At 44.7% G+C, this 19,049-nt stretch overlaps 2 protein-coding genes across 4 annotated transcripts; one reads left to right on the forward strand and one right to left on the reverse strand.

Moving 5' to 3' along the window:
- Window positions 1-329: 329 nt before the first annotated feature.
- On the forward strand, window positions 330-1,421 carry B3GNT4 (UDP-GlcNAc:betaGal beta-1,3-N-acetylglucosaminyltransferase 4). Its single transcript, XM_021698573.1, has one exon. It carries the CDS (start codon window positions 342-344, stop codon window positions 1,419-1,421), a length of 1,080 nt encoding a protein of 359 aa, XP_021554248.1. The 5' UTR covers window positions 330-341.
- A 307-nt stretch (window positions 1,422-1,728) lies between these two features.
- Window positions 1,729-18,832, reverse strand: DIABLO (diablo IAP-binding mitochondrial protein). Of its 3 annotated transcripts, XM_021698547.1 has the most exons (6): window positions 18,761-18,832; window positions 17,786-17,912; window positions 13,170-13,301; window positions 12,324-12,434; window positions 12,069-12,165; window positions 1,729-2,584 (listed from the first exon to the last, which is right to left on the reverse strand). In XM_021698547.1, the coding sequence occupies exons 1-6, from the start codon at window positions 18,808-18,810 to the stop codon at window positions 2,388-2,390; spliced, it is 714 nt and encodes a 237-aa protein (XP_021554222.1). In that variant the 5' UTR covers window positions 18,811-18,832; the 3' UTR covers window positions 1,729-2,387. The 3 variants fall into 3 exon arrangements, with proteins under 3 accessions (XP_021554222.1, XP_044776947.1, XP_021554223.1); XM_044921012.1 differs by lacking the exon at window positions 13,170-13,301; XM_021698548.1 differs by lacking the exon at window positions 12,324-12,434.
- Between the last annotated feature and the right edge of the window lie 217 nt (window positions 18,833-19,049).

A 19,049-nucleotide genomic window follows, 5' to 3' on the forward strand; every position in this document is an offset into this window, starting at 1 on the left:
GTTAATTTAAGTCATCTTGACACCCAGTGTGGGGCCCGAACTCACCACCCCAAGATCAAGAGTCCCATGCTCTTCTGACTGAACCAGCCAGGCGCCCCATGGTGCCTCGGGTTCAAAGCCCTGCAAGTCCTTTGGGGGAGCCAGCTCTCGAGAGCCTTCTGAAGACCGCGGAAGGCAAGGGCTGGCATAGACGTGCTTGGCCTGTGCCCGGGGAGCGGGACTCCGGAAGGAGCCAGACGATGCACTAAGAGTAAATGAAAGGCCGGCCAGCAGGAACTTCGCGGCTGGGTGGCGGGCCGGGCGGGGCCTGCTCATTCTGCTCTCTCCCTGCAGGCCCCGCCATGTCCCGCAGGCTGGGCTGCCTGGTCCCGTACAGCCTGGCTGTGCTGCTGCTCAGTGGCCTGCTCTTCCTGAAGAAGGAGGCCACGCCGGCGGGGGGCCCCGCGGCCCGCCAGCCCTTCTGGTCTCCCCCGGGGCCCCGCCGCAGCCCGTGTGCCCCCAACCGCACGGTGGCTGACGTCTCCCTGTCCTTGCCTGGCCGCCACCGCCTCTTCCTGACCTATCGCCACTGCCGCAACTTCTCCGTCTTGCTGGAGCCTTCGGGCTGTGCCGAGGACACCTTCCTGCTCCTGGCCGTCAAGTCGCAGCCTGGCCACGTGGAGCGGCGCGCGGCTATCCGCAGCACGTGGGGCCGGGCAGGGGGCTGGGCCAGGGGCCGGCGGCTGAAGCTGGTGTTCCTCCTGGGGGTGGCGGGACCCGCGCCCCCCGCCCAGCTGCTGGCCTACGAGAGTCGCGAGTTTGATGACATCCTGCAGTGGGACTTTGCGGAGGACTTCTTCAACCTGACCCTCAAGGAGCTGCACTTGCAGCGCTGGGTGGCGGTTGCCTGTCCCCAGGCCCACTTCGTGCTAAAGGGAGATGATGATGTCTTCGTCCATGTCCCCAACGTGCTGGAGTTCCTGGAGGGCCGGGACCCAGCCCGGGACCTCCTGGTGGGAGACGTGATCCGCCAGGCCCTGCCCAACAGGAACACCAAGGTCAAATACTTCATCCCCCCGTCCATGTACGGGGCCCGCCACTACCCGCCCTATGCCGGGGGTGGGGGATATGTCATGTCCAGAGCCACCGTGCAGCGCCTCCAGGCAGCCGTGGAAGAGGCTGAACTCTTCCCCATCGATGATGTCTTTGTGGGCATGTGCCTGAGGAAGCTGGGCGTGAGCCCCATGCACCACGCTGGCTTTAAGACATTTGGAATACGGCGGCCCCTGGACCCCCTAGACCCCTGCCTGTACCGGGGGCTCCTACTGGTGCACCGCCTCAGCCCCCCGGAGATGTGGACCATGTGGGCGCTGGTGACAGATGAGGGGCTCAAGTGTGCAGCAGCCCCCTTGCCTCAACTCCCCGAGGGGCGGGTTGAGTGAGTAGACCCAGTGTTGATTTTCCTGTCATGATGACAAATTGAGAACCTTGACACTTGACCCTGATGGTCTATAGGAAACGCTGACTTCATTTTTGTAACCCCCACCCCAACCTTGCTAACTCTGATTAAAAACACTGAAACTTGGCTTCACCTGTCCCAGCATGTGTTGAATGGGAGCCACATTTGGCTTAGTGAATGCTGCCAGAACGCGGGTGCTGGGGGCGGGGAAGGGAATTCCTGGAGCCCCTTGGGGCTCTGCCAGTCTGGGAGGTGAAGGAAAGAGGCTGCACAGGACCCCAGAATATACACACAAACATGTTCTTTTTGAAATGTAAAACAAAAAAAAAATTATTCTCCTTCAGATACAATAGAGAAACTCGAAGGAAAGAAGGAAACAAGAAGCATGTGTTGGAACATGTCCTGTTGAGCACCAGGTAAACGCTCTGCTTTCAGTTCCTTAAGAATACTGGACTTTTGGCTCCTGGGCTTCAGCTGTCCTTACAGGCAATGGGGCCAGATCACAGAAGGCATTAGAAACACTTAAAAAGAAATCTTATAAACAAGCTCCTCTTCCCCCCCCCCCCCCAAAATGCACATTCCTATGGGGGGAGCAAAGACTAAATCATATTTGAAAATATAAGACTGGAAATGGAAGTTAAACAGCTACTGAACTTGTCTGTGGGCATGACAAAAAAGGACCCCTCTCTCTGGCCAGGCTGCTGAGATGCCCTCTGGGTGAGAGGGAAAAAGATGGGTGCATGGGAAGCTGTGCAGATTGGGGTCAAATGTTAAACAGGGTGCAGTGCCCCAGGGCTAAGAACCAGGTCCACGGGGGCGGGGGGAGGGGGATGGGGCCAGGCGCTCCCAGCTCACTCCGGCCTAATGGGCCAGGGCAGGACCTGCTGTGTCCTCTCCGTGCAGGGATTTCCCCAGGCGGAGCCGGCAGACGTGGGCAGCAGCCGGGCACTCAGTCCTCACGCAGGTAGGCCTCCTGGTCCGGCCCGGCCCTCTCGTCCCCTTCCTCCTGTGTTTTCTGACGGAGCTCCTCTGTCTGTGCTTCTGCCAACTTGGTCTCTGCTTTCTGGGACAGCTGACGCATTTCCTGTACCTGCGACTTCACCAACTGAATATGATTCCTGGCAGTTATCGAGGCCTGATCTGCTCCTGCCAAAAGATGGGACAATGAGGCTGAAAGGTCACATGGGGCGGGGCGGGGGGGGGGGGGTGTCGAGGAAAGCCTGGGGCCCTGTGGCTGGCATCTGAGCCCTTCCGTCTTAGTCTGTCCCTGCCCTCTCTGCACAGCAGAGAACTTCCTACCTCCACACTGAGGTCGGCATTTTTCCCCAGCTATCGGCAGCTATCATTATTAAGAATTATAACTCCCACAATCCTCTTTATAGCTACACACCTCTTTGTATAGACACCTTATGAATTTAACTACACAACTAACACATTTCTTTTTGACAAATTAATAGCTCAATGGAATTGTCAAAGCTCTCTTTCATCACCCAACCCAATCTTCAGAGATAACCTCTGCTGGAAGTTGAAAGGGCATCTTTCTCCTCTTTTGTACCTATGGAATGCATAGAGAAATACTGTTACCTTTTGTGTCTTTATGTAAATTTATACTACTTATTGAACATACTCTACAATTTTTTTCTTTAAAAATGTTTTTGGGCTCTATCATTTTGTTTACCTGCTACTAGTATGTCCTCATATAGATACACATATTCATCAATTCATCTATAGAAGATCTGGGTGGTTCTTTCCAACCTTACTGTATTAATAAGAATCTTCAGTACAATGCTAAAAATTAGTGGAGAATTGTAAGCACCCCTCTTATTGCTGACCTTGATGGGAATGCCTCTCATAGTTCATTATTAAGTAGAATTACTTAACCTTTATCATGTTAGGAAAATTCTATTCATAACTGTACTTAGATTTACATCATCAATGGGCACTACATTTTACTGACGGCTTCGGGGCACATAGTGACATTACATGGCCATTATATTACGTAGCTTTCCTCCTCTACTGCAGATGATCTCAAGTAGTGAGTTATGTTGATAGTTTTTTTTTCAGTATTGAAGTATCTTGTATTTTGAGGGTGAATGGCTATATTTGACTTACATCCATGTAAGTGATGCTGACCATAGTTTTGTTCCAGTGCTGGCCTAGTGTAGTTTGCGGTCAGGGCCCATGCTGACTTTATACAGTGACAACAGTCGGAAGCCTTGCCATCACGTTCTATGCACTGGTATGCTTTCTGTAACAGGAATTATGTTTCTTGAAGATTTGCTAAGACTCTCCACGAAACAGCTGGGCTTAGCGTCCATTTTGGGGGCACAAAATCTTTGAATACTATTTCAACTTTTATGGTTATTGGTTTTATTTGGATTCTTTACTTTTGGAGACAATTTGGGACTTCCATAAAGACTGTAATATTTATATAATGAAAAGCCCTCCGTATCTCTAATAGCCCTTTCTGATGTTATTTTTGCCCTCTAAAAAGTCATACTTGCCAAATTTTTAAGGAAACAGATTTTGCCTTTTTAATTATTTTTTTAAAGATTTTTATTTATTTTAGAGAGCGTGAGGCAAGCGCATGAGTGGGGGTAGGGGCAGAGGGAGAGAAGAGAATCCCAACCAGACTCCCCACTGAGCACAGAGCCCAACGTGGGGCTCCATCTCACAACCCTGACATCATGGCCTGAGCAGAAATCAAGAGTCGGACGCTTAACTGACTGAGCCACCCAGGTGCCCCTATTTCTTTAAATCTTCTTACGCCTTTTATTTCACATACATACATTGTTCATAATTTCTTTACCACTCATCTACCGATGGACACTGGGTTGCTTCCGTATCTTGGCTATTGTAAATAATGCTGCAGTAAACACAGGGGTGCATATATCTTTTTGAATTTGTGTTTTTGTTTTCGTTGGGTAAATACCCAGTAGTGGAATTACTGGATCATACAGTATTTCTATTTTTAATTTTTTGAGGAACCTCCATACTGTTTTCCACAGTGGCTGCACCAATTTACATTCCTACTAATAGTGCACAAGGATTCCCTTTACTCCACATCTTGGCCAATACTTGTTACTTCTTGTCTTTTTGATAGTAGCCATTCTGACAGGTGTGAGGTGTGATCTCGTGATTTTGATTTGCATTTCCCTGGTGATTACTGATGTTGAGCATCTTTTCATGTGTCCATTGGCCATCCGTATGTCTTCTTTGGAAAAATGTCTATTCAGATCCTCTGCCTGTTTAACTGGATTGTTTTTTGGTGTTGTGTAAGTTCTATATGTATTTTGGATATTAACCCCTTATCAGATTTATAATTTACAGGTATCTTCTCCCATTCGTTAGCTTGCTTTTTTGTTTTGCTGATAGTTTCTTTTGCTATGCTAAAGCTTTTTATTTTGGTGTAGTCCCAATTATTTTTGCTTTTGTTTCCCTTGTCTGAGGAGACATATCCATACATATAGGTTGTTAAGGGTGAGATTATTGCCTATGCTTTCTTTTAGGAGTTTTATGGTTTCTGGTCTCACACTTAGAGGTCTTTAATCCGTTTATTTCTTGTGTATGGTGTAAGTAAGTGGTCCAGTTTCATTCTTTTGAACATAGCTGTCCGGTTTTCCCAACACCATTTGTTGAAGAGACTGTCTTTTCCCCATCGTATAGTCTTGCCTCCTTTGTTGTAGATCAATTGACCATATAGGTGTGGGTTCATTTCTGGGCTCTCTATCCTATTCCATTTATGTCTCTTTTTGTGCCAGTACCACATCATTTTGATTACTATAGATTTGTTGTATATTTTGAAATCCGGGATTTTGATACCTCCAGCTTTGTTCCACTTTCTCAAGATTACTTTGGCTATTCAAAGTCTTTTATGGTTCCATACAAATTTTAGGATAATTCTAGTTCTGTGAAAAATATTATTGGTATTTTGATAGGGTTGCATTGAATCTGTAGCTTGTTTGGGAGAGTATGGATATTTAAACAATATTAGTTCTTCCAATGCATGAGAGCATGATACGTCTTTATATCTCTGTTGTCTTCAATTTCTTTCATCAATGTCCTAGTTTTCACAGTATGTGTCTTTCACCTCCTTGGACAAATTTATTCCCAGGTGTTTTATTGCTTTGGGTGCAACTGTAAATGGGTTGTTTTATTACGATTTTATTTATTTGAGTGTGCGTGCATGCACGTGCACACAAGCAGGGGTAGGGGCAGAGGGAAAAGGAGAGAGAAAATACCAAAGCAGACTGTGCCCAGCAAGGAGCCCAACACAGGGCTCGATTCCACAACCCCTAGACCATGACTCAAGCTGAAATCAAGAGTCAGATGCTCAACCAAGCCACCCCCCTTATTAATCTTTTTTTTTTTTTTGTAAACCATTGAGTATGTTAGCTGTGGGTTTTTCATATATGGCCTTTATTATGTTGGGGGATGTTCCCTCTAAACACACTCTGTTGAGAGTTTTTAACACAAATGGATGTTGTATTTTGTCAAATGCTTTTTTTTTTTTGCATCTATTGATCCTATGGTTTTTATCCTTCCTCTTACTGTGAGGTATCAACACTGATTTGCAAATATTGAACCACCCTTTCATCCCTAGACTAAATCTCATTTGTTCTTGGTGAATGATCTTTTTTTGCTGTTGTTGTTAAAGATTTTATTTATTTATTTATTTGAGAGAATGAGGTGGAGAGAGCATGAGAGGGGGGAGGGTCAGAGGGAGAAGCAGACTCCCTGCTGAGCAGGGAGCCCGATGTGGAACTCGATCCCAGGACTCCAGGATCATGACCTGAGCCGAAGACAGTCGCTTAACCAACTGAGCCACCCAGGCGCCCGGTCAATGATCTTTTTAATGTATTATTGATTTCAGTTTGCTAATATTTTTAAAAAAGATTTTATATGACAGAGTGTGCTTGCGTGAGCACAAACACAAAAAGCAGCAGGCCGAGGGAGAGGGAGAAGCAGGCTCTCTGCTGAGCAGGAAGCTGGACTCGGGGCTTGATCCTAGGACCCCGGGATCATGACCTGAGCTGAAGGCAGATGCTTAACCGACTGAGCCACCCAGGCGCCCCAGTTTGCTAATACCTTATTGAGGATTTTTGCATCTATGTTCATCAGACATACTGGCTTCTGGTTTTCTTTTAAATATTTGAGACACAGTGAGCGTGTGTGCTGCTTGGGGGGGAGGGGCAGAGGAAAAGGGAGAAAGAATCCCAAGCAGACTCCCTGCTGAGTGCCGAGCCTGATGCAGGGGCTTGATCTCGTGACCTGACATCAGGACCAGAACTGAAACCAGGAGTAGGAAGCTTAACAAACTACACCACCCAGGCACCCCTGGTTTTCTTTTTGTAGTGTCTTTGGTTTTGGTGCCAGGGTAATGCTAGCCTTGTAGGATGAATTTGGGAATTTTCTTTTGTCTTCTATTTTTCAGAGTAGTTTGAGAATAGGTATCTTTTTAAATGTTTGGTGGAATTCAATTTGGTGAAGCCATCTGGCCCTGGACTTTTGTTTGTTGGTTTTTTTTTTTTAATTCCATCTCATTACTAATAATTTTTCTGTTCAAATTTTCTATTTCTTCCTAATTCACTTTTGGAAGATTTTCTGTTTCTAGGAATTTATTATTTCTTCTAGATTGTCCAGTTTGTTGGCATATAATTTTTCATATTCTTTTAAACCTTTGTATCTCTGTGGTGTTGGTTACTTCTATTCCATTTCCAATTTTGAGTTGTTTTTTTTTTTTTGAATGAGTCTGGCTAAGGTTTATCAATTTCGTCTATCTTTTGAAAGAACCAATTCTTGGCCTCATTTTCTTTTTTTTTTTTTTTAAAGATTTTATTTATTTATTTGAGAGAGAGAGAATGAGAGAACACATGAGAGGGGAGAGGGTCAGAGGGAGAAGCAGGCTCCCTGCCGAGCAGGGAGCCCGATGTGGGACTCGATCCCGGGACTCCAGGATCATGACCTGAGCCGAAGGCAGTCGCTTAACCAACTGAGCCACCCAGGCGCCCTTTTTTTTTTTTTTTTAAGATTTTTTGAAAAATCTCTACACCCAATCTGGGGCTTGAACTCACAACCCCAAGATCAAGAGTCACATGCTCCACCGACTGAGCCAGCCAGGCGCCCCTGGCTTCACTGATCTTTTTCTTTAAAACTTTCCTATTTCTCCTCCAATATTTATCATTTTGTTCCTTCTACTAGCTTTGGGATTTGTTCTTTTTCTAGCTCCTTTAGGTGTTAGGTTTTTTGAAGTTTTTCTTGTTTCTTGAGGTAGGCCTGTATTATTGTAAACTCAGAACTGCTTTTGCTGTGTCCCAAAGATTTCAGTCCATTGTGTTTTCATTTTTCTCCATGTATTTTTTGATTTCCTCTTTGATTTCTTGGTTGACCCACTTGTTTAGTAGCATGTTGTTTAGCCTCCATGTGTTTATTTTTCCAGGTTTTTTTCTTGAAACTGATTTCTTGTCTCAATTCATTGTGGTAGGAAAAGATACTTAATAGGATTTCAATTTTAAACTTAGACTTGGTTTATGGCTTAACATATCTATCCTGAAGAATGTTCCATGTGCATTTGAAAAGAATGTGTATTCTGCTGTTTTGGGCTGGAATGTTGTGTGTGTGAATGTTAGGTCTATCTGGTCTAATGTGCTGTTCAAAGCCATTGTTTCCTTGTTTTCTGTCTGGATCATCCATCCTTTGATGTAAGTGGGGTGAAGTCCTTTACTATCATTGAATTACTGTCAACTTCTCCCTTTATGTCTGTTAATATTTGCTATATATAGGTGCTCCTATGTTGGGTGCATATTTACAATTGTTAGGTCTTGGATTGATTTCCTTTTTTTCCTTTTGGTTAGGGAGAAAACGGACACACGGGAAGGGAGGGGGAGAGGGAAAGAGAATTTTTTTTTTTAAGATTTATTTTAGTGTGTGCTTGGTGGGGGGGGGGGGGGTGGAGAGGCAGTGAGAATCTTAAGCAGACTCCGAGTAGAGTGTGGAGCCTGACGCTGGGTTCGATTTCATGACCTGAGCTGAAACCAAGGGTCAGTAGGATGCTCAACTGACTGTGCCATCCAAGCACCCTGAGAAAATCTTAAGCAGGCTCCATGCCTAGTGTGGAGCCTATATGGGGCTTGATCTCATGACCCTGAGATCATTAGCCAAAATCAAGAGGCAGATGCTCAACTGACTGAGCCACCCAGGTGCCCCACACAGTCTTAGTCTATTTGTCTGATAGAAGTATCACTACCCTGGTTCCCTCCCCGCTCCCCCCCACCTGCCCACACCGGTCTCGCTTGTATTTGCATGGTATTTTTTTTTTCCCCATCCCTTCACTTTCAGTCTATATGTGTCTTTAAGTCTGAAGTGAGTCTCCTGCAGGCAGCTTATAGATGGGTCTTGTTTTTCTTATCCATTCAGTCACCCTGTCTTTTAAAGAAATTACTGATAAGTATGTACTTACTGCCATTTTGCTAATTGTTTTCTGTTTCTATAGTTCTTCTCTGTTCCTTTCATCTTTTGTTCTTTTCCCTTCCAAGTTTGATGGCTTTCTTTAATGTTTATTTTTTGTGTATCTATTATAGATTTTTGATCTGTGGTTACTACTGGGTTCATATATAACATGTGCATAGTAGTCTATATTAAGTTCGTTGCTTAAGTTTGAACACATTCTAAAAGCACTACATTTTTACTTCCCATGTTTTATGTATATGATGTCATATTTTACATCTTTTTGTGTATCCCTTGACTAATTTTTGTAGATATAATAGATTTTTACTACTTTTGTGGTTTAACCACCATACTGGCTTTCTAAGTGATTAATATTTTTACCAAATATATTTGCTTTTACTTGTGAAATTTTTTCCTTTCAGAATTTTAATATTTCCTGAGTGGTGATGAACTCCTCTAACTTTTGTTTGGGACACTACCTCTCCTTATATCTTGAATGATAACCTTGCTGGGTATTCTTGGTTGTAGGTTTTTTCCTTTTAGCACTTTGAATGTATTATGCCACTTCCTTTTGGCCTACAAAGTTTGTGCTGAAAAACCAGCTATCAAATACCCCTTACGGGGAATCCTTTGCATGTAACTGTTTTGCTGTTTCTAAAATTCGGTTTATCATTACTTTTTGTAATATTGTGTCTTGGTGTGGATCTCCTTAGGTTCATCCTGTTAAGAGCTATCTGTGCTTCCTGGACCTGGATGTCTGTTTCCTTTCCCAGATTAGGAAAGTTTTCTGCCCCCTTCTAGCTCTTTTCTTCTGGGATCCCTATAATGCAAATGTTATTATACTTGATATCACCGAGTATCCTTAACCTGTTTTCATTTTTTATTTTTGCCTTTCAGCTTGTTTTCCATCATGCTGTCTTCCAGGTTGCTGACCCACTCTTCTGCATCTTCTAATCTGCTGTTGATTCCTTCTAGTGTATTATTTTTTATTTCACTTGAATTCTTCACCTCTGGTGGGGTTTTTTGTTTTAGAGAAAGCAAGAGCAGGAGGGGGAGAGAATCTCAAGCAGACTCTGCTGAGTGTGGGGCTCGATCGCACGACCCTGAGATCACCACCTGAGCTGAAACCAAGAGTGGGACGCTTAACCAACTGTGCCACGCAGGCACCTTTTTTTTTGTATTTTCTCTTTGTTGAAATTGAGTTCATCCACTTTTTTCTCAAGCCCAACATCTTTATGACCATTACTTTGAATATCTTCTCAATTGTCTTAATGTTCTTTTAGTCTTGAATCCTTATTCTGACATTGTTCTGCCAGCTTTTTGGAGTAGCTTTCTTTTAATAATGGTTTGGTTTAGCTTTTTATAACTTTTTTTAAGATTTTATTTGCCAGAGAAAGAGAGCACAAGCAGCGGGGGAGCAGCAGGAGAAGAAGTAGGCTCTCCACTGAGCAGGAAGCCCGATGTGGGGCTTGATCCCAGGATGCTGGGATCAGGATCTGAGCTGAAGGCAGATGCTTAACCGACTGAGCCGCCCCTAGCTGTGATTAGTTTTATGACTCATGTTGGAACTTGTTCCTCTATTTAAGACTTCCCTGTTGGGGCGCCTGGGTGGCTCAGTTGTTGGGGTCTGCCTTGGGTTCAGGTCATGATCCCAGGGTCCTGGGATCGAGCCCCGCATCGGGCTCCCTGCTCGGCCGGAAGCCTGCTTCTCCCTCTCCCACTCCCCCTGCTTGTGTTCCTGCTCTTGCTCTCTCTCTCTCTCTCTCTGAAATAAATAAAATCTTAAAAATTTTTTTTAAACTTCCCTGTCTTAAATTCATTTATCAAGTTCTGTTTAGCAAGGTCTAATGTTGAGCTGATGTCTAGCTCTTCTCAAAACAACTATTGGCATGCTTTCACTTCTTCCCCAAATGGATTTAAAAATTTAAGTTTTACTGAACTCAGTTGTTCCTTTCTAAACTAATTTCTTTCTTCACAAAGTAGTTTCTTCAGAAAGCATACGTAGTTGGTAAACCAAGTATTTTTATGTCTGAAATGATATTTGGCTGGATATAGAATTCTAGGTTATTGATTTGTCCCCTTGTCTAGGGTTGTTGATCAGAAGCCACATCTGATTACACTTCCTTTGTAGGTAAATCTCCTTATAGTTTATTTTTCTTTCTATATGTCTTTTTTCCCAGATAATGCTTACACTTTCCCTTTTCTCCAGCTCAATCTAAGGCTGCCTGGGAATGTTCACACTGGACTGCCTCAGTTCACTGCACCTGGCAACCCTGCTCCCCCCCTCTGCTGGGGCACTGCTCGAATGCTTTCACATTTCTAATGTTTCACTCTTCATTCCACTTGTGCTTCTAGGATCTCAGATTCCTTTAGTTAACTAAGATTTTTTTTTTTTACTTTTAAAAATATATATTATATCCTTTTTAAGATTTGGTACTAGAGCCCCTAGTTTGTTACCTTAGAGTCAGAAAACAAAAATTTCTATGAGCTACCCAGTTTGAGACCAATTCAGGTAAGAATAGTTTTCTTCAAAATATATTTAAATAGTTAAAAACCTTCAGCTCAAGCCCACTGGGTGGATTGAGGGGTTCAGAAAACATCCTGGTGAATGAATAACTACATTTTCTATATTGGGATGCAAAGGTACAGAGGCTTTAGCATTGCGCTGAATCTTACCGTACCCAGCATCTCAGGGCATTTCTTAACCCTTCGATCCCCATTTTCTTCATTTGTAACATGGGGATACTAATCCTCACGGTTCCTTAAATTAAAAATCCTATAAAATACTTACTGCAAAGCGTGAAACAGACCAGTACTCAATAAATGGTAGCTATTATTTGTCCTGGATTTGCCACTGACTAGGATTCCAGGTCTCAGTTTCTCCATCTACACAGTAAGGTTCATACAGATTGGTGGTCTTCAGTCTCCTCCAACTGTGCCACTGTATGACCAGTATCATAAATACGGGGTTATAAAAAGAAAATGCTTAAAAACGATTTAGATGCAATTATTCTAATTGGCAATAGCTGTGTCGTTTTCTAGACTATGGCCTCCCTAGCTAGTGGAAATGGGAACATTTTCTCACAAAGTTAGAGCCACACGGGCCTTAGACTAATCTAAATCCCTCATTTTACAGCCAGATGAAAACTCAGATGGCACCTAGGGAGTGACAACTTGAACCTACCAGTTTGGTATGCAGCTTCTGCCGCCATCTCTGAAAGACCAAGTGCAGTCAGCCACGTGGTTTCCAACTTCAAGTATTCTTGTTGTTTTGAAGTCATCTGTAAATTAATTAAACACAGTACTTGAGACAACATGAAGAGGTTAATAAGCACATTAACATGGGTTTATTCAAACCAGATTCAGAGAACAGTTACTGTCAGACACCACAACGAGGTAGGCGCACTAATACAGAAATGTCTATTAACATCTTGCTTACCTCAACTCTGGCTCCTATGATCACCTGCCACACTTCATCTTCCTCCTGTGAACTCATTTTCCCAAGTAAACTTGTATATTGTCGGTACAAAGAAATTAAAGTATAAACGGCCTACAAATACAGAATAAATGAGTAGAATAAGTGAGGCATATTAGGATTTGTGAGATTTATACCCCAAGGAAATAGTCCCGTTACAGCAAACCATTCGGTCCTTCCACCTCACCGAAACTACACGATTGTAGGAGAGAGAGGCATTATTCCAGGACATAAGTATCTCCACTTGTCAAATTCTGTGTTTATAAAAGCTTGTTAGCAATTCAGACATAGAGAATACAATGCAGGGGAAAACTCAGAAGGCGGAGGGAAAAAGCTGCTGAAAAATGAAGGTATAATAAACTGTAAATGATTTGGATTATTCAGATACCTCTCTACTACCTCATAAGTGGTTTTCAAACTGTCCCCACAGCGAAACCCCTGGTGCTGTGAGTGGTAGACTCTAGACCCCTTTACCCGTAACTGAACTCAATCAGCTTGGTTTTCTTGTCTTTTTAAAGATTTTTCTTTTAGAAGGGGTTCCTGGGGAAAGTCTAAAAATCACTGATTTAGGTCAAGGGCTCAGCCAACTTATGTAAAGGTCCAGAGAATAAGTATTTTAGGCTTTATGGGCCCTATAGTCTGTTACAACTATTCAACTCACAAAAGCAGTCTTAGACAACATATAGACAAATGAGCCTGGCTACGCTCCAGTAAAACTACAAAAACAAGCATCACAGTAGATTTGGTTTACAAGCCATAGCTTGCTAACCCCTGGTTTAGAAGATCAAGACTTAACAAGAAGACTCTTACCTTAGTATATTCAGTGATTGCTTCAATCAATGCATATGTGGTCTGAGAGAGAAAGGTGGAGGTGCTATCTGTTACCAAAGACACAGCCCTCCTCATTAATGCGTCATTACTAAGAGAATGAGGCTCCGATTTCTGAAAGACATAAACATTTCACTCAACTTCTAAAGCTTGAAGCAGCTGAAGAAACAAGTGAAAAACACTCCTCACACTACAACTGCTTGTTTTCTTTTTAGGCTTTGTTTTGGCTATTAAAGACAATATATGGAAATAATTCCAGGGTATGCTTTCTATCTACTTTTATTTTTTTATGCTATGTTCCAAATAGCCAAGCATTTCTTTATATGAAATAAAAGTCTAGTAATTACAACCAACAAATTCGATGAAATTATGATTCATTCATTACCACAGGCTAGATACTTGGGATATGAAGATATGTAAGATCTATTCTCTGTCCTCAAAGATTTCAGATGGGGAAGGGGAGGAGCTGGGTCCAAAAGGGAACTTGAAAAATTAATGCAATCAAGTACCATGGTGGCAGAAGTCTGTATAAGTGTCTTTTTTTTAAAGATTTATTTGAAGAGAGAGAGCGTGCACCAGAGAGAGACAGACCCCCTGCTGAGCATGGAGCCTGATGCAGGGCTTGATCCCTAGACCCCGAGATCATGACCTGAGCCAAAGGCAGACACTAAACTGACTGAGCCACCCAGGCACCCCAGAAGTCTGTACAAGCTACAAGTAGGGACATGCATGAGAAAACAGTCACTTCTATGTTGAATGAAAATAGCTTAAAAAGGCTTCACAGAGTTGATGAGGGATAAGCTGAGTCTAAGAAAGTAAATGGGTGGATGGGGGAGAGCAATTCTGAGCAGAATGAACAGTACAGTCTTGGGTAGGGGTTGGGGACACTTCACTCTGACCTCAGCTATTATGTTAAAAAAAAAAAAAAAACCCAATGTAACTATCTCAAGAGTTAAGGAAATGTGGCCGCCTTAACTAAATTCAAGTATTCCCTGCTTTCTGAAAGTCTGCACTAAGTCTCTTTGCTCTTAAGGTACCTGACTGTACTAGTACCTTATTTCAATAACGAAAAGAAGTCCGGAGAGGATTTTTAAGTTTACAAAGAAAAAAAAGCCATTACTGTACTAAATGTCTTTTGTAAAAAGCAAAGTGGCATAACATGAACTTTTGGAAAGATACTCTTCACTTTATGCTGAATTATGAAAGGTTTTATAGGAATGCTCTACTTTCAGGTCATCCCTGACTCTGCCTTTTCCTTCCTCAGCAGAGCATTTATTGTATCAGAACAAAGAAACCAATTCCTCTAATCATATGCAGTCTTGTTTTTGCTAGAGTATAAACCCATAGAATCACTTACTGAAAGTAGCAGTCAAGAAATCTTTGACACATGAACAAATCCAGAATTTTACTTAGCATATTTATCTTCCATTCAAATAAGTATTCATTACATACCTTGCACTGAAGGTACAGAAAGACTGAAAAGAGTATTATTTCTGCTCATTGGAAGCTAATTTTGATATATTCTAACTTATGTCTTCATAATGCATTTTATTTTAATCTCAACGCAGGGCTTGATCTCACAACCCTGAGATCACAACCTGAGCCAAAACCAAGAGTCGGACACTTAACCGACTCATCCACCCATAATGCATTTTACAGTGCATTTTCACTTGTTCCTCATGACAGCCCAGGTATTATCACTTCTTTTTTACAGATGAGGAGACGGAAACCCAGAATAGTTACATTCTCTCCCCAAAAGTCACATATTTGACCTTAAACCACATCTTCGTCCACATTTGTACCCTTTCCATTATGCTCTGCTGACTCAGGAGAGTGTAATCATCAAATATCAAAATACAACACAAGTGGTCAGAAAGAGGGAGATCATTGTTGGCCAGAAACTCTGAAAGGCTTTAAAAAGAGGTGGGACTTGGGCCTGAAGATAGCTAGGATGAGAACTGTCAGGCAGCCTGGGGATGAAGAAATAATGAGGAAAAGATACATCTGTTGCATGCAGGGGACATTCAGGGATCTGGCCTGGTTCCAACAGATATAGCACAAGGGAGGTAAGAGAACAAGGAGACTGGAGTACGGGGAGAGTTGGCTGAGTTTTAGTGCTGCAACACACAATGGAGAGCCGCTGCAGGTTCTGAAGAACAGAAGTGGAATGGCCATTCCTACAGGATAATGACCTGAGGCTCCTGTCATGTGGCCCAGAACTGAGGTAACTGAGGCTTAAGACAAGTGTATGAACTGAGAAAGGACAAACCCAAGAACTTCTTTTCAAGGAAAGAAGAAAGGCTATCCAATTGTGGCAGAAAATGGCCTGGTGCTCAAATAAGGGCTTTAGGGTTAACAATTCTATGAACAAGCAGAGATGAGGTTTGGTGTGAGGACCAAAAAGACACAGGCTCATGAGAAAGCCGCAGAAGATGCTGAAAAGATTTGTGATTAAAAAGAAGATCAATTCCATTTAAGACTTATTTATTTAAGAGAGAGAGAACACGAGTGGGGAGGGGAGGAGCATAAGGAGAAGCAGGCCCCCCGCCGAGCAGGGAGCCCGATGCGGGGCTCGATCCCGGGACCCCGAGATCGTGACCTGAGCCGAAGGCAGACGCTTAACCAACCGAGCCACCCAGGCGCCCCTGGAATTGATCTTGTTGCGATAAACACACATGTAAGTATCAGAAATATTCTGCCAAAATGGGGTTTGCTAATTTCCTATTGAGCTCTTTCTCAGGAAGCATATAACCAGTGATCTTTTTAATAAGGTACCACTTTCATATCACCTACGTGACAACTCCACCTAGACGTCGACTAGACATTTTAGACTGTCATTTCCAAAACTTAACTCTTGATTTCATCCTCCCAAAACCTACTTCCCCTCCACTCCAATAAATGGTAACTCCATTCTTTCAGGCGCTTAGGCTTTTTCAAAAACCCTGAAATATACTCCACATTCAATCCATCAGCAACTCATGCTGACCACATTGGGTCCACTTCTCCCCACCTACACTGTTGCCCGCCTTCTCCAAGCCTGGACTAGAGCAACAATCTCCCACTGGTCTTCCTAGTTCCACACAGCAACCTTTAAAACCTTATGTGAGATGGTAACAGCCTTGTGTTCAAATCCTCTGTGGCTTCCTTTTCAGAATAAAATTCAAAGCCTTACAGTGGCTCAAAAGGACAAAACCGTTTGAGCCTCAGCTAATTTTCTGGTTTTGTCCATTATGCTCTCTTTCTCATTCCACTCCAGCCACATTAACCTTTTCGCTATTCATCAAACATATCAGGTAGACACACCTGCTTCTAGGCCTTTGCACTCAAGAGTTCCTTCTGCCTGGCGAACTCTTCTCCAAGATATTACCATGGCTCATTCTTTCAGATCATACTGATCACAACTTAAACATCACCTTACCAAAGTAGCCCTCCTGGACCACACTCTCCTATCTAAAATAAAACAACTCCCTCCCAGTACCCCTATATTCTTACCCTATTTGCTTCCTGCATAGCACTCATCAGGTGGCATTTTATATTTATTTTCTCCCCTTTCTTTTCCCTAGAATGTGGGTTTGTTGTTTTTGGTTTTGTTTTTTGTTTTTGAGAGAGAGAGATGGGGGGAGGGGCAGAGGGAGAGGGAGAATCTTAAGCAGGCTCCATGCCCAGGGTGGAGCCCCACGCCGGGCCAATGCAGCCCGATCTCACAACCCTAAGATCATGACCTGACCCTAAATCAACGGTCAGACGCTTGGCGTACCTGGGTGGCCAAGTAGGTTGAGCTGCTGACTCTTGGTTTCAGCTCAGTTCATGATCTCTGGGTTGTGGGATCGAGCCTGGGGTAGGGCTCCGTGCTTAGTGCAGAGTCTTCTTGTCCCTCTCCCTCTGCTCCTCACCCCCCCCACCCCACCCGTGCTCTTTAAAATAAATAAAATCTTAAAAATAAAACAAATAAGAGTCAGACTCTTAACCGGACTGAGCCACCCAGGCGCCCCCACCCCAGAATGCAAGTTTTATGAGAGCAGGAATTCTGTTTTGTTCTTACATTTCCAACATATGGCACATTAAAGTTGCTCAATAGGGGCGCCTGGATGGCTCAATTGGTTAAGCGACTGCCTTCGGCTCAGGTCATGATCCTGGAGTCCCGGGATCGAGTCCCGCATCGGGCTCCCTGCTCGGCAGGGAGTCTGCTTCTCCCTCTGCCCCTCCCCCTTCTCATGTGCTCTCTCTCATTCTCTCTCTCAAATAAATAAATAAAATCTTTAAAAAAAAAATAAAAATAAAAATAAAGTTGCTCAATAAATTTTTGTTGAATGAAAAGACTGTTCTGTTGATAGGCTGTAATATCATCTTATTCTCCTCCCTCTTTATACAATTTGACCACCTTGACATACTGTTCCTACCAAATGGGACAATTAAAAATGGGAATATTAATATATTTGCTCAGCTATGAAAAGATGCTGCTGGTAGAGGAGAAAGTAAACCATCGCGGGGGTGGGGGAGCACTGGGTAACAGAAGAGCTGATGGTTCACTGCCCAGCTGAGACTTCAGGAGGGCACTGTACACTAAGAAACACCCACTGACACTACAGTATTTTTACCTGTGCAATAGGAACTGCACACAGGGTCACACCAAGTCCAACTGCCACAGTTTTGTGCCATGGTCTTATCAAGTCTGAGAAGCAGCGCTTCTTAAAGTTCGCCACGACAGGAACACACTGCCTGTACCTAGAAACACAAGTCAAATTTAGGAAGGCGGTAACTACCAATCTGTACGTCTCTTCAATTTGTTTGCAGGGGTCAGAAACTCACACTCGGCCAAGCAGGAGCCTACACGAAGATGCTGGGTCAGGGCTCGGGGGAGAGCGCGTCGGACTGGAAAGCCTCGGACTCGCTGCAAGGGCCAACTGCTACCCAACTCTCGGGAACCTCGGCCGCGCAGGGGCGCGGGCCCAGTGATTCCGAAGTTTAATCGGTAACAGGTGTGGAAGTTTAAAAGGCAGTCTCAAAGCTTTTTAAAAACCTTCGGCCAAAATAAACACTGCTGCACGCAGCATTTAGCTCCGGACCTGTGGCCGAGGTTTCCAGGTGTCCCCGATGGTCCCCACTAGGCCACACCTGGAACCCGCAGCCAGCAGGGCCGCGCGGGGACTGACCAGCTCCTCTCCTGCCCGCAGGGAAAACTTCCTCTCATAACCCGCCGCTCGCCCGGGCCACTCCCCCATCCCCTTCCAGTGAGGGCGATGGGCCAACGGGAACTCGCGGGCAGGCCGAGGCGCCCCGGGAAGCCAGCCCGAGCTTGGGGAGGGAGGAGGACTGGCGTTCAGCCAGTGGAATAATGGAAAAGCCGTCAGTGAGAAATAAACCCCGCTTTGGCCGCGGGAGGCGGGAGGCAGAGCCGGGACGTCCTCGGGCCTGAGAGGGGCGGGACGCCGCGGCCCGCTCGGCCGAGGAGCGAAACGAGCGCCAGCTACGCCGGCGCTGCCGTCCCGGCCGTCCCGGCCGTCCCGGCCACCGCTCTACTTGCGGCGCCAACCCCCTTGCGGTGCTGCTCTCGTACCCGACCGCAGCGGTACCTGAAGAAGGAGGCTACGCTCCGCGACAGGAAGCTCCTCAGAGCCGCCATCCTGCGCCGGCCGGACGCCAGACGCACACGCCGGAAGTGACGCACCTTCATGAGCGGAGGACGGGGCGCGGCCTCTTCTTGAGCGGGCCTGGCCCCATGACCACACCCCAGCCCAAAGGAGCAGTCGGGATTGGACGCGACGGAGGGAGGGGACGGGGCTTAGGATAACGGCAGTAACGGCTGCGGCGAACGCCCAACGGCTGGGGCTTCCGCGCGGACGGGGCGGGCCCTGGGCCTGA

Source organism: Neomonachus schauinslandi, chromosome 14, assembly GCF_002201575.2.
Source record: "Neomonachus schauinslandi chromosome 14, ASM220157v2, whole genome shotgun sequence".
Lineage (NCBI taxonomy): Eukaryota > Metazoa > Chordata > Mammalia > Carnivora > Phocidae > Neomonachus > Neomonachus schauinslandi.